The sequence below is a fragment of the Globicephala melas genome, chromosome 20 (genome assembly GCF_963455315.2).
Source record: "Globicephala melas chromosome 20, mGloMel1.2, whole genome shotgun sequence".
Classification (NCBI taxonomy): Eukaryota; Metazoa; Chordata; class Mammalia; order Artiodactyla; family Delphinidae; genus Globicephala; species Globicephala melas.
In genome coordinates, this window is record NC_083333.1 from 5,855,384 (window position 1) to 5,880,978 (window position 25,595).

At 40.3% G+C, this 25,595-nt stretch overlaps 2 protein-coding genes and 1 pseudogene across 3 annotated transcripts in view; 2 read left to right on the plus strand and 1 right to left on the minus strand.

The window, feature by feature from the left end:
* Window positions 1–16,516, minus strand: part of SSH2 (slingshot protein phosphatase 2) — a 245,419-nt gene extending 228,903 nt beyond the window's left edge. Inside the window, exon 1 of one of the 2 annotated variants that reach the window (XM_030861928.2) lies at window positions 16,404–16,516. In XM_030861928.2, coding sequence (XP_030717788.2) covers window positions 16,404–16,466 — 63 coding nt within the window. In that variant the 5' untranslated portion in view covers window positions 16,467–16,516. The remainder of the gene's footprint in view (window positions 1–16,403) is intronic. The other variant, XM_030861926.2, reaches the window with a different exon arrangement.
* Window positions 15,898–25,595, plus strand: part of EFCAB5 (EF-hand calcium binding domain 5) — a 114,639-nt gene continuing 104,941 nt past the window's right edge. The window contains exon 1 of the mRNA XM_060290160.1: window positions 15,898–16,006. Within this exon, the coding sequence (XP_060146143.1) occupies window positions 15,997–16,006 (10 nt within the window). The 5' untranslated portion in view covers window positions 15,898–15,996. The remainder of the gene's footprint in view (window positions 16,007–25,595) is intronic.
* Window positions 24,125–25,514, plus strand: LOC115856030 (elongation factor 1-alpha 1 pseudogene; annotated as a pseudogene).

The following is a 25,595-nucleotide window of genomic DNA, read 5'->3' on the forward strand; positions in this document are numbered from 1 at the left end:
CTGACACTGTACCTTTCACCCCTTCTTGCATCAAACATGGATGTACTGCCTGCAGCTACAACAGACATCTTTTATGTGGAGACAAGTATAAAAATGGGAATCCAACATACTATCAATGGTAGAACCTAAAGACATAGAGAGCTTGGATCCTTATGGTATTGTTAAGCTGCTGAATGAGTTAGTCCTGAACTATATATCTTTGGATTTCCTGCTAGACAAGCCAAAAATATTCTTATGTTTTAAACGGTCTTTTGTTACTTGTAGCCAAAATATCATTCCCAGACAATTCAGTTGCCAACGCTGAAAAATCAAGAGATTTCACGTAACAGTCTGCATTACTAGTGTTTCTTGAAATAGAAGACTTTTGCCACAACACTGGGTCTGCACTCTCACTTGGTCACAATTGGCAGCCCCTGACAATACAGCTTAAAGTCTCCAACTTGCCAGAAGCCTCATTTGGCTAATTTCATTAATTTTGGTCACCTGCATAATCCCACCACCACATTTAAATGTGTGACCTTCTGTATTATACCTCTCAGTAGGTCTAGCCTAGAACCCAGGTGCCTACTTGAATGCCTAGCATTGCAGAAAACCTCCAATCAATTCCTACTAAAGATGTAGTACAGAGCTTTTACTATAGCAAAAACTCTCCTGAAGCTGCCCAAAAGATGAGTTATTCTGAACTTTATCACTAGAACCAAACTAGAAACTATTTAACAGGAGTTAGAATAGTCAATTTTCTAGTTCTGGAACTCTGTGAAACCCAAGGAAGCAATATTTATGAATAAACCCCAAGATTTCAATAGTCATCAAAGGTCCAAGAAACCTGCTGGATTTGTTCCATAGAAGTAGCAAGGAAATATAAAAATCACTGCATCCAAATTCCTCAAACAAGAGACTGGGTTGTGATTCAGTAATCTTAACAATAAGGTGAGCTTGCACCACCACTGTACATTACTGGTAAAAGGTTTAGGGTTCTGATGTCCAAAACTATTAAGCCAGAATTTTACAAAAACTCAAATGTCACAGGTGAGAGATGATGTTGGGGGACATTTCAAAAAGGCTGTCATTTAGGAGAGCTAAATAATGGAGACTTTCACTAGAAGCAGTCTCAAAAAATGACACACAACTCTCAGAAGAAAATTCCTTGTCAATTCTTTGGACAAATAATATAAATGAATGGCTGAATTATTTTAAATATCACTCATGTGTGTCACTGAGCATTAAATTTTGGACTCATATGCTTAGTGCAAAAGGTCACTGCATCTTTATCTAAAAAGAATTTTAATAGCTTTAAGGGTAGCCGTAGATAACCACAAACTACAGTTTTCACTATCTTCAAGTGCACTTCATTACATATCACTTCATTACCATTACAGAGATGGTTGTGCTAATTTCAATCCAGGGTGTACAACTTCTCATAAAGTGACCCATGTGAAAGTAATACATATTTGACACAATTCAGTAAAGACCCAAATATATCACCTATAATAAGTTCACTTTGGAAGCCAAGCTTCCAAATCATATAATCATATTAAATTTAAAAATTAAATACTATTATATAATAATGTGCAAAAAGCAAAGAATTAAATCTACTTAACATTAGTAATCACTAGCCGCTACCTAACACTATGCTATAGTCCTAGACATTGTGCTAAGCTTTCATTTAGTTATTTCATGAAAGCCAACATAAATCCTGTAATATAAGGAAACTGAAGCTTAGAAAGGTGATTTTCCCAAGGTCTACACCTAGTAAGTGGGAGAGCTGGGATTTTAACTCCAGAATCTGGCTCTAGAACTTAAAGTCAATTTAACCACTATGCTATGATACAGCCTACTTCCTTAAGAACAAGAATTTAAGACAGAAAATCATTATTAAGTTAGCCAGAGAGAGAAACTGTCCTTTGAGGTCTGGATTTGGCAGTGAAGAAAAGTATACTCAGAGCCAATGTACAGAATACTTTTCTTCTGAGGAATATAATCAAGAAAGTTTTAGCAGCATTAAAAAAAATTCATTATTTCAATATCACTGTCACATTGGCTACTGATCTTGAAGAAATTCTGCTCTCAATTTCCTGAATGGTATTTCAGAAAGTCAATAATAAATCAAGTGAAGTAGGCAAAAAGGAAAATGAGAAAAGAGAACTTCCTAATTTTAGGGAGGCGTCAAGAGATAATTATCTTATAAGGTATTTTCTCAACTATTGACCCAACTATTGTCAACTATTGACATTTTCAAATAACATTTTCGTATATTTGAATATCTTCCAAAGGCAACTGTCCATTTCAATAATTTCTTTCCTTGTCTTTGAATTAGGACCACATGTAATCCCATTCTACACTACAAGGTTTCACTTTGGAGTCCACACAACTATTGCAGAAAAGTTATTTCTAATTAGAAAATCACTATTACAGTTATTTCAGAAATGTGAGCTACAAAATAGAATACAAAATTTTAAAGTACAAAATCAAATGGGAGATTTCAGCATATAAGAATAAAGAATAAAACACAGAACCTCAATCTTCCAATTTTCTACATCACACGTTCAAGATAAGGCAACTTGTTTTAAAAAGTACACTGTACTAGAAGCTTAAATGATATAAAGTCTTATGCACAGTAGGAACTTAATAAATGTTTGCAAGTGAATGCTATTCAGTAAAGTGAAAAAAAATCTATGGAAAAAACAGAACGAAACAAAAACATAAGCCTGGGACCTGTTAAAACACTATCTTCCTCTAAATGCCATGAATCACCTGAAAAGACAACTGGAAACAAACCAAAGACTAATTTGGTGAGTAATACCTCTCTTTTTAACTTTCCATGTACTGGCATTCTAAACAAGCTCATGAAACAGAGAGGTTCAAATCATCCTTGGGCCTTTAAACTTTTTCACTTTGCACCACAACTATAGTCTTCTATAAGACAATTTTAAGAACACAAGAAGACTTCTCATGGTTTTGTTTAATAAAATTTTCTTGTTTTAATCTTATAGATTAAAATCCTACAAAAAATGGTGCTTAAATGGAAATCTCCTAAGCATATGTTCTTTCTCCTAAGAGCCCTATATTTAATTTTCAAGGTTCTATATCCCACAAGAATGTTTTGTAGGCAAGTGGAGGAGTTCCTGGATTTTTCAGCCACACCTTGCCTAACCAGACTTCCTTTACAGCCAGCACAATTTCCTTTGAAGTTTAATTGGAAACCACAGAATCAGCATAAAAATGCTGAGTTGAGAAATTTGAAGCTTGTATAGACAGATCAAAAAGGCAAATCAAAATATTGTGCTTATAGAAATCTTAATGCAATTTTTTTCAGTACTCTCTCTAAGAAGAAATAGGTTGTTTCTATTTTCTGACAGGTTCAGTAATAAGAACTGTAATCAAAGCGCGACCAAAGTCTGAACCAAAGCTCTCTTGTTATATCATATGTGAGTTCATCCAGTTGCTTTAGAAATGCATCTTCAAAAAGCTGCATTCAATTTCTACTGTCAACTGCTTGGTATAGCTGGATTAGACAGATCATTCTTCTCACCTGTTGTTTCCTTATACAAAGATATATTTAAACCCATAAATACATTCAGTGTCCTCAGAGTCTCCATATTTTAAAAATATCTATTTACAATAGCCAGGACATGGAAGCAACCTAAGTGTCCATCAACAGATGAATGGATAAAGATGTGGCACATATATACAATGGAATATTAGCCATAAAAAGAAATGAAATTGAGTTATTTGTAGTGAGGTGGATGGACCTAGAGTCTGTCATACAGAGTGAAGTAAGTCAGAAAGAGAAAAACAAATACCGTATGCTAACACATATATTTGGAATCTAAAAACAACAACAACAAATGGTCATGAAGAAACTAGGGACAAGACGGGAATAAAGATGCAGACCTACTAGAGAATGAACTTGAGGAAACGAGGAGGGGGAAGGGTAAGCTGGGACAAAGTGAGAGTGGCATGGACATATATATACTACCAAATGTAAAATAGATAGCTAGTGGGAAGCAGCCGCATAGCACAGGGAGATCAGCTTGGTGTTTTGTGACCACCTAGAGGGGTGGGATAGGGAGGGTGGGAGGGAGGGAGACGCAAAAGGGAGGAGATATGGGGATATATGTATATGCATAACTGATTCACTTTGTTATAAAGCAGAAACTAACACACCATTGTAAAGCAATTATACTCCAATAAAGATGTTAAAAAAATCTGTCAATTTCTGTTTTATTTTGCTATATGATTCATAACCTCGATCATTAAAAACACCAACATATTCAGTCTATGATACAAACTAAGGTGGCCACTTACAGTGGCTACCATATAGCCAAACATTCAACAGATGAATATGCTGCTGGACTTGCCTGGTGGCACAGTGGTTAAGAATCCGCCTGACAATGCAGGGGACACGGGTTTGAGCCCTGGTCTGGGAAGATCCCACATGCTGCGGAGCAACTAAGCCCGTGCGCCACAACTACTGAGCCTGTGCTCTAGAGCCTGCGATCCACAACTACTGAGCCCGTGTGCCACAACTACTGAAGCCCGCACGCCTAGAGCCCGTGCTCCACGACAAGAAGCCACCGCAGTGAGAAGCCCGTGCACCACAACGAAGAGTAGCCCTGCTCACCGCTACTAGAGAAAGCCCACGTGCAGCAATGTAGACCCAGTGCAGCCAAAAATAAAATAAATAAATTTAAAAAAAAATACTGCTAAGCATGGCCTAGAAAACTGATAAGCTCTCAAGTGAAAAAATTTTTTAAAGATTACAGTTACATTATTATTCTGTATGGTGCTCTAGGGTCATTACAAAATCAAACACAACATACTTTGTCATGGAGATTGGCATCTAGAGCTGAGATTCCCCAATTTTTTAAATATAGCTATTATTGAGTTAAAAAATACAAAAGAAAGAAAAAAGGTAAAGAGAAACTAACCCTTGAAATAGGCTATTCATTTGAATTATACTGCCATAAAACAAATATCCTCCCCACCAAATTTGTGTTATAACGAAAAATTGCTTAACAACCAAACAGCAACTCTAAATCACCATCATTATAAAAATGACTAATACTTCATAAGTGCATGCTTATTTGGTGCCAGGCATGATGCTAAGGCATTCTCTCATTTAATGCTTATTTCTGTGAAAGAAGTACTATTATTACCCCTATTTTACAGATGGGCAAATTGAAGCATAGAACAGTTAAGTGAGTTGTCTAAGTCTAGTAAGTTGTAAAGGCAGGGTTCAGATTCAGGCAGGCTGTTTCCAGACCTTACACTCTTTACCACTATGCTAGACTGCTTCATGTTGCTACAGGCATTTCTGAAGGGCTAAGAAGAGAGAAATGAAAATACTTTTAGGGATTTCCCCACTCCCATGTGATTTATACTAGAATCATTGGCAAATACTATTTTTATTCTAAACCACAATCACTTTCTTAAACTCCAAAGAATCAATGAGCTTCCCTAATAGACTAAGATAATGTGTTATGAGTTGCTAACCTGTGGTTTACTTTAATTCCTGCCTGAGATGTGCTAAATATCGTAAATGTGAAAAAAGGGCTCTCCCAAATTGTTGCTCTTTTTATAAAACTGTCTGAAGCAACAAGTGGAAAATCATTGCTCTAATAATTAACTTGCACAGAAATGTCTTCCCTTAAAGTTCAATAAATATAATTTCATACATTCACCTATATGAAGCAGTAAAAAAGAGGTTGTTGTTTTTCTTTAAGTGGGGGAAGGTATAGAGGTGGGAGAGGAAGAACAGGCAAGGGGCAAGGTAATATCTACAAACACACATTTTGCAAAAATAGAAGCTTCAGTATCTGGTTACCATGCCTTAGACAACAATATCTTACAATAATCATCCTGTAGAGAAAACTGGCTTCTAATTGTAAATGGAACTGAAAGAGATTAATATTTAGAAGTAATAAACGTATCTTTCATTTTCTTAGCTGCAAAAATCTTTTGCTCCTCCAACTTTTCCAATTGATCTGTTAAACATTCCCTGTCCAGCATGCCCTACAGAATTGGTATCTTCTTCCCATGTTCACACTTGGTTTGTGCCTCTCCTATTGCCCTCACCATACTAGGGTTTGCTTTGTTTTGTTTTGTTTTAATTCATGCTTAGCTTATAGCTGCCTTCCCCTACTAGACTTTTAAATTCTAAGACAAGGATAATGCCTTATATCATCCCATAGTGCTTGAGAAGGTTCTCAACAAACTTCTGCTGAACTGAGTTTATCAAGTACCAAGGCATAAGCAGCAAAATGACTCAAATTGCAGTGACTTAAACTAAAGGAGGACAAACAGGAAGCGAAATGGTCCAAAAAAAAAAAAAAAAAAGAAGAAGAAGAAATCAAACGGCACCTAGTAGTTGGTCTCTGAGTGTGACAACCAAAGTTTAAATCCCGGCTTTGCCACTCCTAGCTGGGGGAGTCTAGACACCTCTCTGAAAAATCAGTTTCTTCATCTGTAAAATGGGAACAATTATAGTACTTCTTCAAATCATTGTTGTGATGCCTGTTAGTGCTGAATCCAGTGTCTACAGCACAGCAAACACTTGAAAAATGGTAGCTATGCAGTTATACTTTAAGGTGTCTTGCTCATATCACAAATTTTAACAAATTCACTTTAAAGGAAAGCCAAAGTAAGGGCACATGTGTTACAGTTCAAAAGAAGTTATCTTTGCTTCTTCAGCCCCATTTTCTGCACTTTACACAGCATCAACACTGTACTGCTTGTGGCTTCCAGCACACACGTGCCATTTCTGGCCCTGTGCCTTAAGTTCATGCTTAGAAATGCCTGCCTCCCTCCTGCTACTCACCCTCTAATTGCTGGTCAACTCCACTCACTCGTTAAGGCTCAACTCAGTAGTCCTTGCTGGCCTTCCCTCTCTTCCTCAAGGCTTATACATCAATTGTGATTACTACATTGTAATATAATTACTTATTTAATACCAATCTTTCCACTATACTCTAAGCTTCCTGAGGCCAGGGACTAACTGGCTGCTGGATCCCCAATCCTGGCATGAATAAGTAAAGAAATAGATACCTTCAGAATCAAGTATAGCACAGGATACAAAAAGGTGCTAAATTACCTTTTTTTAAAAAAATGAATCAAACAGCTCCAAAAAATCTAGGCTGTAACACAGTACATTACTTCTGCCCATTTCTTTCTAAGCATATCCTCTCCCACCAAGTAAGTGAAATTATTTCACTTTCAGAAAATCAAGGGAACCATGGGACTTTCATTACATTTCAGAGCCAAGATCACCTCACCTGACTTTCTCTTGACAAACAGGAAAATGAGGGGCACTGTGAATAGCAGCTATACTGCTCAGCTGCACAAGAAAATGCAGGGCAGTTTGTAAATGTATCTGAAAAAGACACGGTGCTGAGAACCAGAGTAAGAAAATGGATTGCATTACCTGCACAAAACAGCACTCAGTACCTATTTGCTGATTAACAAGATTCCTTAGGTCTCACCTCCCATGTACACCTGACCTCTGGCATATTTCAAATTGGGTAGAGTCATATCAATAATCAAACTGCTTGGTTTTTTTTTTAAATAGTTTCCCTACTACAGCTAGGTTTCCTGAATGAATGAACAAATAAATCAAACACATGGACATGAGAATGCCTACTATGGGCTAGGCACTGTGTAGCCAACATGACAGCAGGCATTTAATGGAAAAACTGCAAAGCTCTAAGCTGCTGGAACCTGGAACGATATGCAATGGTGATACACAGAAAGGTAGTATGGGCTCTGCATGGTGCCTTTTTCAGACAGGGCATAATCTAGAATCTGCTCCCTCTCACTAAAGCCAGATAGAAAGGACAAGAGACTTGAAGACACATTTTAAGTACCAAAGAACCGCTCTTCCTCTGGACTTTCCAGATACCAGTCAAATTTTAAAATCTAAGCTAGTTTAAGTTTATTTTCTGTCCGCACAACTTTTTTTTTTTTTTTATAAATTGACTTATTTATTTTTGGCTGCATTGGGTCTTCGTTGCTGTGCACAGGCTTTCTCTAGTTGCAGTGAGCGGGGCCTACTCTTCATTGCGGTATGCGGGCTTTGCACTGCGGTGGCTTCTCTCGTTGCGGAGCATGGGCTCTAGGTGCACGGGCTTCAGTAGTTGTGGCTCGCAGGCTCTAGAGCACAGGCTCAGTAGTTACGGCGCATGGGCTTAGTTGCTCCACAGCATGTGGGATCTTCCCGGACCAGGGATCGAACCCGCGTCCCCTGCGCTGGCAGGCATACTCCTAACCACTGCACCACCGGGGAAGTCTCTGTCCACACAATTTAATGAATACTAAATAATATGTGCTAACCTAACTAAAATCCTGTGGGAAGAGCAATGGAACTTCACTGGAACACACTCTAGCTTATATCCTAATGTAGTATTTCCCAGAGGTGGAATTAGAAAAAAGGAGTGATTGTTTCATAAAATGAACTGGGACAAGTTAACTATTTGGAACAAAATTAATTTAATATTTATCTCACACCATGCAGTAAAATTAAGTATAAAAATAATCTATAAAACAATTTAAGAAAATATCAGTGAATATTTCTCTACTCTGTTGATGGAAAATTGAACTAAGTAGAAAAACAATGGAAACACACATACACAGACTTTGAGATGACAGCATTAAAATTTTTTAATGTCTGTACATCAAAATGAATAAAAAACAAATAGAACAGAATGGCAAAGGAAAACCAAGGCAAAATGTGTAACATAACAGAAAAACGTTAATATTATAAGTATACAAAAAATATTTACAAATCAATATGGCAAAAATAACTCCATGAAGAAAGCTGGGCTAATCACATGAATGACTTAAAAGACAGGGACTATAAAATAAATAATGGTAAGTATTTGAAAAATGTTTAACCTCTGACTTAAAAAAAAAAAGGCAACTCAAAACAATAATAAAATACTAGTGTTGAAGAGAGTTCTGGGGTCAGACACCAGACCTATAATCTTGGGCAATTCATTTTACTTCGTTGAGCCTCAATTTTCTTTGTAAATTAGAGACAATAATACCTAAACCACAGGAGTGATGTAAAAATTAAACAATATAATGAACGTAAGGTACTTAGCACAGTGTTTGGCACACAGTAAATGTTCAGTAAACAAGAGCTCTTAAAATGATAAAGAAAACAAATGATGACAATATTCAGGGCTGATGAGGGTACAATGAAGCAGACATTTTTATACATAGCTCATCAACAAAATTTGATTCAACTTTTATGGAGGACAATTTAGCAATATTTATCAAAAGTCTTAAGGGTAGGGACTTCCCTGGTGGAGCAGGGGTTAAGAATCCGCCTGCCAATGCAAGGGACACGGGTTCAAGCCCTGGTCCGGGAAGATTCCACATGCCGCGGAGCAACTAAGCCCATGCGCCACGACTACTGAGCCTGTGCTCTAGAGCCCACGAGCCGCAACTACTGAGCCCGTGCGCCACAACTACTGAAGCCCAGGCGTGCTAGGGCCCGTGCTCTGCAACAGAGAAGCCACCGCAATGAGAAGCCCACAACAAAGAGTGGTCCCCGCTCGCCCCAACTAGAGAAAGCTCACGCACAGCAACAAAGACCCAATGCAGCCAATAAATAAATAAATAAATAAATTTTAAAAAAAGTCTTAAGGGTGGTCGTATTCTTTGGGCTTCTAGAAACAAATCAGTGCTTAAAAACAATGGAAGAACTCAAAATGGAAAAAAATGCTAAATATGACTATATCCATCGATCCATCCATTGATCCACAGTCCAATATTTTTGACCCTGGTGATACAAAAATATGTAAATAGACCCAGTCCCTGGCTTAAAGGTTAGTTGGAGAGATAAGCAATCAAACAGTACAATAAAGAGATAAGAGCCACGATGGGTAAGTATAGGGTGCTATGTTGCGCACAGAAGGAGCACCTACCATAGTCTGGGAGTGGAGTCAGGGAAGCTTCCCAGAAGAAGTGACATTTAAGCTGAGACCTGAAGGATGAGCAGGAATTAGTCAGGTAAAGAGATGAAGGGAAGGTTTCCAGGAAAAGGGAACAGCATGTGCAAAAGCCTAGAGATCAAAGGGAGCATGGCATGTCAGCGTGACTTGAGCAGTGTGCAAGGCAGGGACTTGGGAAGAGACAAGGCTGAAGAGGTAAGCAAGTAAAAGCCTTAGTAAAAGTCTTGCTAGCAAAACTCTGGAGTATAGACTTTATTCTAAGGGCAATACAAACAATTAAAAAGCAAACAGTTTTAATAAATAAAGGGGTAATATTCATAACGTATCAAGGGAATACACAGATTGAAAAGAATACATAGCTCATAAAATAGAAATACAGGATTATAGTGAAGGTGGAACAACTCTGTAGGTTTATTAAAAAATCACTGAATTGGGGCTTCCCTGGTGGCGCAGTGGTTGAGAGCCCGCCTGCCGAGGCAGGGGACACGGGTTCGTGCCCCAGTCCGGGAAGATCCCACATGCCGCGGAGCGGCTGGGCCCGTGAGCCATGGCCACTGAGCCTGCGCGTCCGGAGTCTGTACTCCACTATCCACTACGGAAGAGGCCCCAACAGTGAGAGGCCCGCGTACCGCAAAAAAAAAAAAAAAAAAAACTCACTGAATTGCACACTTTTTAAAACAGGTTTATTTTAGGGCCTGTAGTCTATACTTCAATAAAATTATCTTTTAAAAAAGTTAACAAAAATGCCTAATAAACATCTAAAAAATATTCAACTTGTCTAATAATAAAATGCATATCAAGCCAACTAGGTACTACTGTTTACCCTCAAAAATTACCAATGATTAACAATAAAATGAGAATAAGGCTAAGCGTTAATAAGGCTAAGAGAAATGAGCATTCTTACACTATGTTGGTTGGAATAAATGTTAACTGGGAACAACCGTCCTAGGAAGTATAACTATGTAACAGGAATCTTAAAATTGTATATACTCTGTGATCCAGTAATTGTATTTCTTGAAATCTTAATAAATGTTCCAAAATGCAGTCAAATATTTGACTACACAATGATGGTCACTGCAATGTAATTTAAAATAGAAAAAAAAGTTAGGAAAAAACCGAGATATTCACCAATAATGGAATGGTTAGAATGAGTTATAACTACTCAACGCAGCCATTTAAGTGATTTGGCAATACATCTATGATATATATAAAACTTTTAAAAAGCATACAAAATTATACATACAGCAGCATTTCAGCTATGTAAAAATACACGCTCAGCTGTATGGCATGTATCTTTTATTCTCTTTTCTGTGCTTTTCCATATTTTCCAAATTTCCTACAACTGGCATGTATTATTTCTACAGTTCAAGAAACTTTCTAAAGCTGTCTTCAAAAAAATTAAAAAGTGTCACTTTTAAGTATATACTTTATATAAATCAATTTCATATTTGCTATGGCTTTATTTTCTCTGACTAGGGAGAGAGGTGTGGTCATATCTGAATATACATAATTCAATAATATCTATTTATCCCACATCCCCATTTGTTTATATATATATATATATGAATTGCCCAATTAATTAAAATGTGCATCTTTTTTTTAACATCTTTATTGGAGTATAATTGCTTTACAATGGTGTGTTAGTTTCTGCTTTATAACAAAGTGAATCAGTTAGACATATACATATGTTCCCATATCTCTTCCTTCTTGCGTCTCCCTCCCTCCTACCCTCCCTATCCCACCCCTCTAGGTGGTCACAAACCACCGAGCTGATCTCCCTGTGCTATGCGGCTGCTTCCCATTAGCCATCTATTTTACGTTTGGTAGTGTATATATGTCCATGCCACTCTCTCACTTTGTCACAGCTTACCCTTCCCTCTCCCCATATCCTCAACATCAAGACTTTGGTGAAACTTGGATGGATCTCTATCTGAAAATACACTTCACTGAATCCCGACTGCTTAAACCAAGACAAAACAAGATTAAGCCTTCTTACGATGATTTGGGGTCATCACTATAACCATATAATAGTTGCTCTGAAGGAGTACTGGGTCTTAGAGGGGTATTTGTCCTTACATTAAGTAGTCCCTAACTGCTAAATTTTTTCCTTGGGTCAGCTATTTATAGGTTTTCTTCCTCCTCCCTTGCTGTAAAACCATTCAACTATTATTTCCCAGAACTTTAAGGAGCCTGCCTTTAGCAGCACCTGCCCCTTTCCATTCCTATTTTGCTGCTGGTAATCTTCTATGAGCATGGAAACTAAATATTCAAGTTTATAAGATTTCTATGTAAACCAAGAGATAATAGGCTTCAAATAAGGGTATCACCGAAAAATGATTTGTACAAGACTTGGATGATTCTGTTCTAGACAGTCAAGACAGAAAGTCAAAACAGACAATATATAAATGGACTCAAAAGACAGTGTGAGTTCTTGATTGCATCTCAAGTCTTGATTCCTTTTCTCTATTGGCAGTCAAGTTCTCAGGATCAGAAACTAATATGCTATCTCTCTTATCACTCCGTGGACCAGGAGCCAAGGAACTTAGTTCTACTGCAGGATCTTATACCAACCAGTTTTCCAATCTTCAGCAAGCCTTTTAACCTTGGTATTTGTCCTGCGTAACTTATGAGGCTATTCTAGAATTAAATTAGACCATGAACACAAGACACTCTGAAAAGCATAAAGCACTTTTACAAAAGTAAAAGATTTTTATGGTATTTCACTGTATTTATATAACCCTGGACCAATACAGGTATCCATTCAGAAAATTCATACCAGATAGAAGAGATAATTCTTAAATTGCCCCCAGTTAGTTAGAAACATCTAGAACAATATATTCCAAGAGTTGGCATCTCTGATTCCTCCTCCCCTATATCCAATCCCAGGTCCTTTGCGTCTTCTCCACAATCCCTTGCATCTGTCCTTTTCCTTCCCTTCTTTCACATTCCCAGTTCATGCCTTTATTATCTCACACCTAGGCTACTGTAACAGCCTCTAACCTGCTCCACTCATGCCCTACCTCTCAACTCCCTCTGGCCCACAGCTGCTAGATCAGTTTTCTTAAAACACCACTGTGATCATATCCGCTCAAAAACCTCTGAGGACTCTCCATTACCTTCTCTATCAAGTTCAAATTCCTCAGCTCAGCAGTCCCTTTGCAGCCCTAGCTGCCTCCCCACCTTTATCTATTACTACTCTTCGAAACAAATCCTTCTTCAAACTGGTCTATTTAATAAGTCCTTCAGATATGCGTTGTACGTTCCTGTCTCTAAGTCTTGGTGTATACAGCTTCTTTCCACCTGGAATACTCTCTACTTCCCAGCTTCTATCTCGGCCTATGAACATTCAACCTATCCTTCAAGGCCTAGTTCAAGAGCCACCTAACTATGTATACTTCTCTTTGATTACCAGGAAGGAAAAAGATGGAAGATTCTAAAGTTAGACACATCTGTGTTTCAATTACATCTTCAACAGGTGAGTGTCACTGGGTACATTCCTTAATAGCCCTTTGCCTCAGTTTCATCAGTAAGATGGGGATAATAGCAATTTCCCTTGGGCATACTGTGAGGAGTAAATAAGTTAATCCATGTAAGGCACTTAGATGTTACATATTATTATTACTACTATTGCCATTAGTGAATTTATCTTAATTTGAATTCAGACAATACTTATGGCCATTTACAAACTGGCTGTTCATGTACATACAGTAGCATCCCCTCACTCTCCTTTTCTACTCTCACATGTTTGTTCCTCCTCCAGTCCCTGTCCCTTCCCTCACCCCCTCCCTCCCAAGATTACAGACCCTGATAGATAGGGTCAATATTTTAGATAGGGTCAATATCTTATACATCTTGATACTATAATAGTCATTCACACCCAGTAGATGATCAATAGATTTGTTTAATCTCTAATGAAAGAACACTGAAGAGCTGACGGTATTAAAATGTCTTACCTCCTACAGTGAAAAAGCGTAACAGAATGCTTAATATGATTAATTAAAAAACCCTAAATTCCCAGCCTCACAAAATTAAATCTCTCCTTTTGAGGTTCTGTAGATTCTTTCTGTTCTCTTTTAAAACAAACAACTCAACTTATTCATGCAGCAAGAGATGCAACAGCAAATATATTCAAGTCGGACAGCAGTCAAATACTGGAACACAAGGACCATGAGACAAGTCAACTGAAAAAGCTCTGGATAAAGTGGAATAGGAAAACAATTTAAAGGGAAAGGTAACTGGGTCATAGTCATGCTAACAATGCTGACTGTTACACACACACACACACACACACACACACACACACACACACGTCCCAGGATTCCTTTGCTCCCAGGGCCACATATAAACTGAAATACCCAGGTTACTATAGCAAGTAGATGTAGAAATATCAGTCACTTAGCTCAACAACTGAGCTTACCACATGATCAATTTAATTACCTATGTCAAAAGTGCCTATTAACATACCTCCAGATTCTAAAATAACCAAATGTTGGCTAATTAAGTTACATCAAGTAGATATGGTACTACTAATCATTCACCTCAAGAAAATTAGTATGATAACGTGATACACATATATTATTATTACAGCATAAACTGCTTCCAACAATGCCCAGGGAAAATCATGTCAATATAATACTGGTTCCTGGTTTGCCTACATGACTCAATTAACCTTCAGTTGCTTTCTCAGCCAAAATCTGGCATGGTAACCACTTTCTTCCAAAGGTTTACTGGTGGAGTGAATTAAGATGGTCTGATGGTATGTTAGTGACTTTCCAAAAACTAGCATAAAATACCACATATAAGAATAAAGTATATTAAATTTCCATTCCTGTGATACTTGTCTTCAGAGGACCCTTAAATATTTTACTAGCTTTCAAGTGCAGTTATTCTCAAATCACATAATCTTCAGAGTTGGAAAGAGCCCTTTTACCACCTCCTAGGCAAAAGGCCCTCCAGCCTTTGCTTGAACCTTTCAGCAATGGGCACTCACTATTTTGCAAGGCAGTCCACCCCACTGTTACAAAATTCCTCCTTAGAATGATTGGAAATCTGCCTCCCTGAATTTCTTTCTATCCAAGGATCCTAGCTAGTTCTGCTCTCTGGAAACAACACGAAGTAAGGTAACCTCTGAAGTATAATCACTTCTAGAATTAGGATACAGCTGCCAATTTGGTCACACAAAGTGCAAAAGCTAGCTCAGGAAAAAAGAAACCACCACTCTACACAACAAAATTTTGAAATTCAGGAAACTACGTTGAAATTACAAACCAGCACACTTTCAAGACGTCAACATTCACACACACCTCAGTTAACATATACATATGAAGAGTAACCCGAATTTTTACAGTGGAAGGTAGTACAGCGTTTACTGAATATGTTTTTGCAAGCTGAAACCACTACATCCACCAACACAGTTTTTTAAATTACTGTTCTGAAGGAAGTTCAAAATGGTTTTTCCAATTTCTCATATATTCATTCCACTTATTCCCTCTAAAACATCTAGTTTTTTTTTTTTTAAGATCCCATTTCCCCCCACTGGTACAATATTTTATTTAAAAAAATAAATATTTTCAGGGAAAAAAAAGGCTAAAAGAATGGAGCGTAAAGGAGTGGGGGTGGGGCGAAGGTAAAGAAGGGCCCAGCAGGAAAAGGCTGGTTACTGGGTATTTTCCTTCTGGAAGCACGCTTCACTGGCACAGGCATCTGAAGTAACGAGCCATACAAACACGACCCAAGAACAAGAACGATCATGAGCAATGAGTGTAAGGCATAAATGTCTGTGAGATGTAAATGAATTGGCACTGGTCATCAAGCAGCGCCAGATGCTTCGGGACCTCGAAGAGGTAAGAGATCCAAAGAGCAGAGACCACGGCCACCCTTTGGAGGAGAGGAGGAGGGGAGAAACCAAGGAGTAACTACCGTTCAGCCGTCCAATGAAGCCCAACGGACAGGGCACAAAAAGACAGCGAGTGACCAGGGTGAAGAAAGACACCCGGAGAGCCCGAAGGGCGTGCAGTGTGCGAATACGGAACGGGTCCCTGAAATGGGCGCGGGTAAGGGGATGTGGGTGTGTGTATGGGGCAACGCAGGAGTCCCAGGGTCCTCTCCCCGCAGCGGAGCAACAGAGGGTAAAGGAAGGGGGAGGGTGAAAAGCAAGAATGACTCATTCCCGAAAGGAAGTGCTCAAGCCAGAGGAAGGCATGCCACAGGGGGGTTCGGGGCGAGGACTGTGAGGCGCTAGGTGCTCAGAGTGATGGGGGCACAAATCGACGTTCTGTAGTTCCTGCAGCTCGTCTTTAAGATGGGGGGGTGTGGGGGGTTCGCGGCAGCAGAGTGCCCAGGCCTGGGAAGCGGCGCGGCGCGTGCGCAGTGGCGCTCGGCGGGACCCGCTGAGGCAAAGCGGAGCCGCAGTGACAGAAGCGAGCAGAGCGGCTGCCGGGAAAGACTCACCGAGGCGCAGGGGCTGGAGGTAGTGCTGGGGGTAGGCGACCGCTGGACTGTGACCAAAGCCATCTAGGCGCTGCTGGGCTGTTCCGGGCAGGGCATTCTTGTCCTGAGTGTGGGGGGCGGGAGGGTGACGGAGCCGGGATGAGGCAAGGGGTGTGGGGTGGGGATGAGGGGGGCGGGGAGAAGGAGGAGGAGGAGGAGGAGACCGCGCGAACGGCAGCAGGCTCCGCACCCACCACCGGACTCTCGCAGACTGACGCGCTGAACTGGCGGCTGGCGGGCGGGCGGGCGGGCGATTCGGCAGCTGCGGGGCACAATGAGCGCTCCCAGTGCGCAGGCGCCACCTGTCAGCAACCGCCTCTCCCCTCGGCGCGCGCCGCCGCCTGGCCGTAACCCTTGAGTTGCCGGAAGCCGGCCGGGTGCGTGCGCCAAGGGCCGCCGCCCCCTCCCGGGTTTCCTCCTTGCCTCTGGAATCACGCAGTTTGGCTGCGCCGGGGGCTGTGGAGTGGGTTGGGGGGCGGGGTCTCGGAGCTGAGGGTCGCTGGAGCCCCCACTCCTGAGGGACGACCATTTTCTGAGGTGGGGCGCACAGCTTAACCCACCTTCGTGAGAAGAAACTGAGGTAAAAATCCTGAGGCAAACATGTTTCCGGATGGGAAAGGGCGCCGCGGGGTTTCAAACGCTTTCTCTGGGCGTGGGTGGGGCTTACTGGGCTAGAGACCCTCCCTTTGACCCGGCCCTCGGGGAGGCTTTTTCTGAGCTTTCCCACCCTTCCGTCTCCGACTCTATGTTTTGGGATGAGACTTTTTGAAAGTAAGAAAGATTTGTAATTTTATACCCCGGGAGTCTTTATGGTACCCTCGTGCTTCCTCTATTATCCTGGCCCCTGTCTTAGGACTCATTCATTATTCGTGAGGTGCAGAGAGGCCGAGCGAGCCTGGGAGGCCGAGCAAGCTGGGCTCACGGAGTTGGAAGGGTCCAACCTGCTATTTACCTCCCACTTGCTTCCTGCTGGCAAGAAGTTCTCTTGACTAAACAGGATTTGTTCCTAGGGGTTTCCTCTCCTTCGTCTTTAGATTTCATTATTTCATAGACACATGCGGAATGCCGATTAAATAGTTTAAAGAAATCGCTTTCTAAAAGATAAATCAGCTGAACATAAGTCAAGAATGTAATGAAAAATCAAGATTGAAGGTGGGGGGGGAATCGCACTATGCAAATGCCATTGATTGATTACACAGGGCAGGAGAGTTGACAAAGCTGTTTCTCAATTTGAGTGGATGTGCTGGTAAATACTACCATACATATCAAAGCTGTAAAACACACACATTCAGCAGTTTGCAGTTATTAACCCACCGCCTTATCGCTCAGACTCTCTTGGATCTTATTGCTTCTTTTAAACTGACAGAGCTGTCGTGAGCTCTTTCTGGCCGCTTTATGGTTAAGTGCCACTAGAGCCCTCTGTGCTGAGCCTTTGTTGTCTCCTTGGGGCCCTGTGTTTGAAATAATTAGCAGGGAGGTTCCATCAAGAATCAGACACTGAGGGTCCCTGTACTGTACAGTCCTATGTAGAATGCACTGCAGAGAAGCTAGCTGGTAGGCTTTTGCCCCCTGGTGGTGGTCAAGAGTGCCTGCGAGACAAAATTAAACAAAGATGTATGGTTCACAGATTAAACAATCTGACTTGTGTTTTTCCCAGAGCTACTTAGTAAACAGGAAAAGAGAAGACAAAGTTCAGAAGTAAGAACTTTGAACCAAAGCTTAGGAGACCAAACAGGAGGCTATATGCGTAGGCAAGAATTATACATAGCTGAAAGCTGAATGAAGGCAAATAAATGAAACGTGATTTATAAACCAAAGTATCATTCTAGAGAAAAGTATTATTCAAATCAATAGGTCTTAGTAATGTACTTATATGTTAATTTTCTTACTGACTCAGGGACAGCAACACTGATTATCTACTTTTATGTAGCATTATGTAGCAACATTATCGGAAGATGATAATCTTACAGTGTAAGATAATCCTACAGTGGGAAAGAGCACTACCCTAGGAATCAGAGACCTGGCTTCTAGTTCCAGCTCTGTAAAACCTTGAACAAATGGCTTAAACTTTTTGAGCTTTAGTTTCTTCATTTCTGCAACGGAGCTCTAACTCACAGGATTCCTGTGATCAAATGAGAAAAAAAATGTAAAGTGCAATATGAACTGTAAAGCCCCATATATAATTAAGATAACTTTATTATTCTCATAAGTTTGTTCCAAGTTCAGTGAGCTTTTGCTGAGTGTATCCTATGTGTAGAAAATAGCATCAAGCAGAAAGGTAATAAAAAAAAGAATGAAAAATACATGATTCCATGCCTTTTCTTAACAGTAGGAGAAGTAGATTAGTGGTCAAGACATGTCTCATTTGTATGTAGGTATAGTACATCATTATTCATCACATCTGAGGTGATAAAATCCTGGTCAAAATTGGGATTGTAAGGTACCCAAATTCACATAAGGCTTGTAACAGAAAGTTAATTTATTTACAGGAGAAATATCTCTTCCTGGCATATGCCTTTTAAGGAAACTAAGATTTGGAAATTGTTGGTGCATGTTCATTGATTTATTCACCATTAATTGAGAAAATACCAAGGGTGTATTATACACTAGTCACTGTTTTAAAAACAAAAGTCTATCTACCCCTCATAGCTTGTTAGCAGGAAAAAGCTCATCAAATAATTACAGTAAGGTTTAGTGGTACTGTTGCTTCAGTTGCCTCTGCTAGGCCCCAGAAGTACACACACACACACATATATATATGAGAAGTCTAGATATGTACAAAGTGCTTTAGAAACACAGAAAAGGTCTGGGCAAATAAATGTATGCTTTATGATATTGGATTTCAGGCTTTGCCTACAGATCCCAGTATAGCCACGTTGTGAAATGATCTGGATCACATGTGAGCATTTGCAGTCTATGCTCTCTGCACCATTTATACCCATTCTTTCCTGGGCTCCACCCTGCTTCCTACTTGGTCTTCTGGTGATCTGAGGGAAGAGGTGTCATAATATGCTAGCTGAATTCGAGAAGACAGAGGCCAAGAGCAGGATTCCTAAAAGAGGGAGCCAAAGAGAAAAGTTCTCCTAGCTCTATTTAGAGCACCTTTCTTCTTCCCACCTGTGATAATGGAGGCCTCCTTGTGCCATTGGAGTTCATTTAACCCTTAACTTGTATTATCACTTCTTCAAGGTGAAATTATAAGGGAGCTTTTGAAATTTCTGAGATCAGCTGGTTCTTAAGCTTTGAGAACCTGATGAAAACTGTTAGCCATTTCTCCAGAAAGATACATTTACATATTTCACACACACACTGAAATCCATTAAGGGGTCCCAGGTTAAGAATCCTGGTTTAAAGGTTAAAGCAGTGCTTCTCAACCTTTTTTCATATCATGACATCCATAGAAATGATATTGTTCAGCACACTGGGATAAATTAGAGGGGATTTGGAGGCAACAATATGGGGCTTGGTGAAAAAAGTTATTTTCTTTTTATAATTATAATGAGAAAAATAACAAACATATTTAAGGGTGATATTAAATATTGAATTTGTATAAGCTTCCAAATAAAGTCTCTCAAAAATTTAATGAAAAACCCGAGATTGCCTCTATAAACATGACATTTTCTATGTAGGGTTTTATGACCGAAATGACTGCATGTAATTTCTGAACAAGACAGTTTAACAGTGATCAATTAGTAGTCTTTATTGATGAGAATTTAGTTCATACAAATAGGTGATAAATTTAAAATAATTTTCACAACTATTCAAAATTTGCAAGTATAAATTATGTGTGACTCCAGTAGCTCTTACTTTTTTCCCACTAGAAAATGTAATGTAATATCTTATGATAGCATGACTGGATTTAGAATCCACTCAAACTTTTTCATATTAAGTATATTTTACAAAATAATGACAAAACTCCCATTTGCAGGGTAGGACTGTGTTACGAGAGCAATAATTCTGCAGCTAACTTGGATGTAACTAAAAGGGCACATCAGCCATAAACAAAGGGAAGAATTCAATATATATGAAGAGAGATTAAGAGCTGAGTCCATGAGGAGTATCTGGCAGACTTCCCTGCCTTTCCTGGCCACACCTTAGGCTCTGAGTCCTGCTCCTTGAGTGCCTGGAGCATGCACTCCTCCAGCAGCTCCAAGGTTCAGTGTTTATGATGAGCAGCAATATACACCGCAACTGGCCTCTGAAAGTGATGTCTTAGAGATAGAACATTCCTTTGCTTTGCTTCTTTATTAGAGGATACTTGCTTTAATAAAGCAAGTCCTCCATTGTGTTTGCCTCCTGTGGAACCATGGGGCACACTAGGACGGATCATCAGACTCTGATTCTTTGGGTCACTCTTTGAGAATCCTTAAGTCAAACTGCTTCTGGCCAAGGGTGAATTATGTAGAGGCACCAACCACCATACTCCTTTCAGGCCACTCCTAGGGCTGAATAGATAACTATCTTGCAGTATGTCTGTAACTGATTGATCACAGGCCAAATGAAGTATGTCATTTAAAAGACTGTATAGCTAAGCTTGTTAAAATGTGGGGGGAAAAAATCATTCTTTATAATCCAACCCCTTACATTTGAAATGACTAGTTACAAATTATAAAACAAGTAGAAATATATAGAGATAGAATATAAAATAGCTAAGAGTGAATGGAGTATGATTGAGTCATGTATTGCCTCTACCTGGTTGTAATTCTTCTTAAATTTTAATAATCTTATACTAATTTATTGATAGTCAGTGTCCAGATAGGAGATAAAATTCACACCAGTTATTTGAACAGATAATTTAACAAGAATTGTTAACTAGGTATGAAGTTAAGTAGGTGACTGAAAAACTGAAAAGAGAAATCTAAGGTGTGACAGAGGTAGCAACTGTTATTACCTTTAGGACTGAAAAACAACCTAAACAAAGGAATTAAAGGGAAAAAAATTACAAACTTGGAGGAGTGAGCCCACAGAGCTGAAACTCAGGTCTCTGAGAAGAAGACACTGCCTGGCTGCCGTTGGTGTCTCTGAGCTTAGATGGGGTGCTCCATGGGACCCAGCAGTCTGGGGCCCAGACCTCTGCAGCAGGAACACTGGCTGGCTGATGTCAATGAAAACTACAAAACTTTAGAAAAACTGCAAACTGGATTCAGCTGCTGCTACCAGGTTAAAGAAGCATAGCTGGAGTGAAGCACACTGGAACCAAAACACCACAGGAAGCAGTCGTGAGGTAGACAGGAAGGAACAAGTCTCTTGTCCTTCCTCAGCCTTGTGGTCTCCATCTGATGCCCCCAATTAGCAGAGCTTAACAGAGCCAGCTGGCAAGGCAAAGAAATGTGGTTTTCATACTCCAGCTCCAGCATGAAAGAAAAGTACAAAAGGGTGAATTTGGAGCTGAGAAAATAATCTAATAACTGGCACTTGGCTGATGTAGAAATTGATACCAGAAGTGGAATTTATCTTCCATCCGTTGGTTTTGCGTATATTTCATGAAGACAATTAAAGACCTCGCTCCTTTTGTTCCCCGGATCCAATCAGCATAATGTCATCAATGTACTGGACCAACTTAATGCTGATTGGAAGGTGAAGATGCTCAGTATCTCTGTGGACTATATTATGGCAGAGAGCAGGAAAATTGATGTAGCCATGGGGCAAGACTGTGAAGTTATATTGTTGGCCTTGCCAAGTAAAAGCAAATTGCTTCTGGTGTTTCTTGCCAATTTGTATGGAGAAATAAGCATTTGCTGGATCACTAGCTGCATACCAAGTGGCACTGGCTGTGTTGATTTGCTCCAGTAAAGTTACTACATATGGAAGAGCAGCTGCAATTAGAGGCATCACCTGATTAAATTTATAATCACCCACACTCATTCTCCAAGATCCATCTGCCTTCTTCACAGGCCTAACAGGTAAATTAAATTGGCGAGAGATAGATTTCATCACTCCTGCTTCCTTTAACCTTTATTGGTGTCACTAATCTCTATAATCCCCCATTCTGCCATCCCAAGGAAGCAATAATTTTTGTTTACTCTTCTGGTGTATGGGGGAGGTGGGAGGGGGTTCCCAAGGGCTTCAGCTTGGCTCTTCATTGTCCTTATTCCAGGATCAAAGAACCAATATGGAAATTCTGCCAGTTACCAGGTATCTATTCTAATTATACATCCAGGAGCTGGTGAAATCACCGCAGAGTGGTTCTATGGGCCTACTCTGCCCACTGTGATACAAACTTGAGTTAAGGGGACTTCCCTGGTGGCGCAGTGGTTAAGAATCTGCCTGCCAATGCAGGGGACATGGGTTCGATCCCTGGTCCAGGAAGATCCCACATGCCAGGGAGCATCTAAGCCTGTGCACCACAACTACTGAAGCCGGCACACCTGGAGTCCATGCTCCGCAACGAGAAGCCTGCGCACCACAAGGAAGAGTAGCCCCGGCTCACAACTAGAGAAAACCCATGCGCAGCCAAAAATAAATAAATAAATAAATTTAGAAAAGCAAAACACAAACCAGTTAAGACTCCATCTCTCACCTGTCCAATACAGGCCCCACTTAAACTGGTGGAATGCATTTGGGTCCCCAGAAATTAACACCAATTAATGCCAATGTTTAGAAGTCCCTGAAATACCTGAATATTAATCTTTTTCCTCATTACACAGTCATTTTAGGAAATGGCCTAAGGTCTTTGTGGAGAAGACTTGGAGGAAGATTTTCAGTATATGCTATGGTAGTGCTGCAGAATCCTTCCTTAAGGGGATCCAGCCTGCCCTTTCAATTAAGAGGCTCAGCTCTGGAAACTGGGTGAGAGAAGTCAGAACTCTCCACTATGGTGACTAAAGTCATATTTTTGGCTACCATATATAGATTTTTAAATATTATGTGTAGATGATCAATACTTTATTAGGCTGCCCATCTATTTTAATCCTGGGACCACCATAATCATTTAGCTGAATGTCAAAAATAATCTGATTACCACTGTATCTCTACTTCTCTTTATGGTAAATGTGCCTGCCTTGTCTTTGGTGGATAAACACTGACATCTGGCTTCTGCTGCCTGAAATGGGTCATCCCATCATGCCTTGCCTACAGAAGAAAGCCAACATAGAGCTTTTCAAGGATATAAGTACTTCCACTCACTAATGTATTTTTCAGTGCTTTAGTAAAGGGACACCCCCCAAGTTCTCTTGGAGAATATACTTGTGGGGAGTGGATATGCAAGTCAAAATGTGATAAATCTACTCCAACATTCCCATATCCCTAAGACTTTGGATTCCTCTTACATTATCCAAGGAAGTTCCAGTATCTCCACTTAATTAAACATAGGCCACTATGGAGTCCAAGTTTCAGTGAACTTACCAAGTAAATAGTGAGTGTCACTTCCAGCTGTAGGTGCTAATACATTAAATCCTTAATTTCTGATACGGGTACCCATATCAATAAATTCCAGCCAACCCAGTATTATATTTTGTGCTCCTTCCTTTAACTCCCTTATAATATACTCATGTATGTTCCCTGGGCTTCTGCCACTAAACAAGAAAATAATGAAAATATTTTGCCATAAAACCTATTTCCACTTGGTTAGACTTTGTATTTGCCCTGCTGGAGCATTTTAATATCTGATTTTAGCTTTTTTCGCAATGGGTTTGCCACCAGGACACAGGTGTCATGAAAACCACCGCTAAATTTAAGCCACAATGGGAAAGGCGAAGCCTCACATCAACATCACCGTGGACATGTAGATCGGGGCAAGTCTACCACTACTGGCCATCTGATCTATAAATATGGTGGGATCGACAAAAGAAGCATCGAAAAGTTCAGGAAGGAGGCTGCTGAGATGGGAAAGGGCTCCTTCAAGTATGCCTGGATCTTGGATAAACTGAAAGCTCAATGTGAGTATGCTATCACCATTGATATCTCCCTGTGGAAATTCGAGACCAGCAAGTACTATGTGACCATAATTGATGCCCCAGGACACAGAGACTTTATTAAAGACATGATTACAGGTGCATCTCAGGCTGATTGTGCTGTTCTGATTGATGCTGCTGGCACTGGTGAATTTGAAGCCAGTATCTCCAAGAACGGGCAGACCCGTGAGTATGCTCTTCTGGCTTATACTCTGGGTGTGAAAGAACTAATTGCTGGCATTAACAAAATGGATTCCACTAAGCCACTCTATAGCCAGAAGAGCTGAGAGGAAATTGTTAAGGAAGTCAGCATCTACATTCAGAAAATTGGCTACCACCCCAACACAGTAGTATTGGTGCCAGTTTCTGGGTGGAATGGTGGCACCATGCTGGAGCCAAGTGCTAACCTGCTTTGGTTCAAGGGATAGAAAGTCACCCATAAAAATGACAATGCCAGTGGAACCATGCTGCTTGAAGCTCTGGATTGCATCCTGCCACCAGCATGTCCAACTGACAAGCCCCTCCAGTATGTCTACAAAATTGGTGGTATTGGTATTGTCCCTGTGGGTCGAGTGGAGACTGGTGTTCTCAAACCGGGCATGGTGGTCACCTTTGCTCCAGTCAACGTTAAAACTGAAGTGAAATCTATTGAAATGCACCATGAAGCTTTGAGTGAAGCCCTTCCTGGGGTCAGTATGGGCTTCAGTGTCAAGAACATGTCTGTCAAAGATGTTTGTCGTGGCAGTGTGGCTGATGACAGCAAAAATGACCCACTGATGGAATCAGTGGGCTTCACAGCTCAGGTGATTATCTTGAACCAACCAGGCCAAATCAGTGCTGAATATGCACCTGTGCTGGATTGTCACACAGCTCACATTGCTTGCAAGTTGTCTGAGCTGAAGAAGATTGATCATCGTTCCCGGAAAAAGCTGGAAGGTGGGCCCAAATTCTTGAAATCCAGTGATGCTGCCATCATTGATATAGTTCCTGGCAAGCCCGTGTGTGTTGAGAGCCTCTCTGACTATCCTCCTCTGGGTCATTTTGCTATTCGCGACATGAGACAGACAATTGCTGTGGGTGTCATCAAAGTAGTGGACAAAAAAAAAAAAAAGTGGGCAAGAAGGCAGCTGCAGCTGGCAAGGTTATCAAGTCTGCCCAGAAAGTTCAGAAGGCTACATGAATGTTATCTCCAATACCTGCCACCCCAGTCTTAATCAGTGGTGGAAGAACGGTCTTAGGACTGTTCACTTCAGTTGGCCAT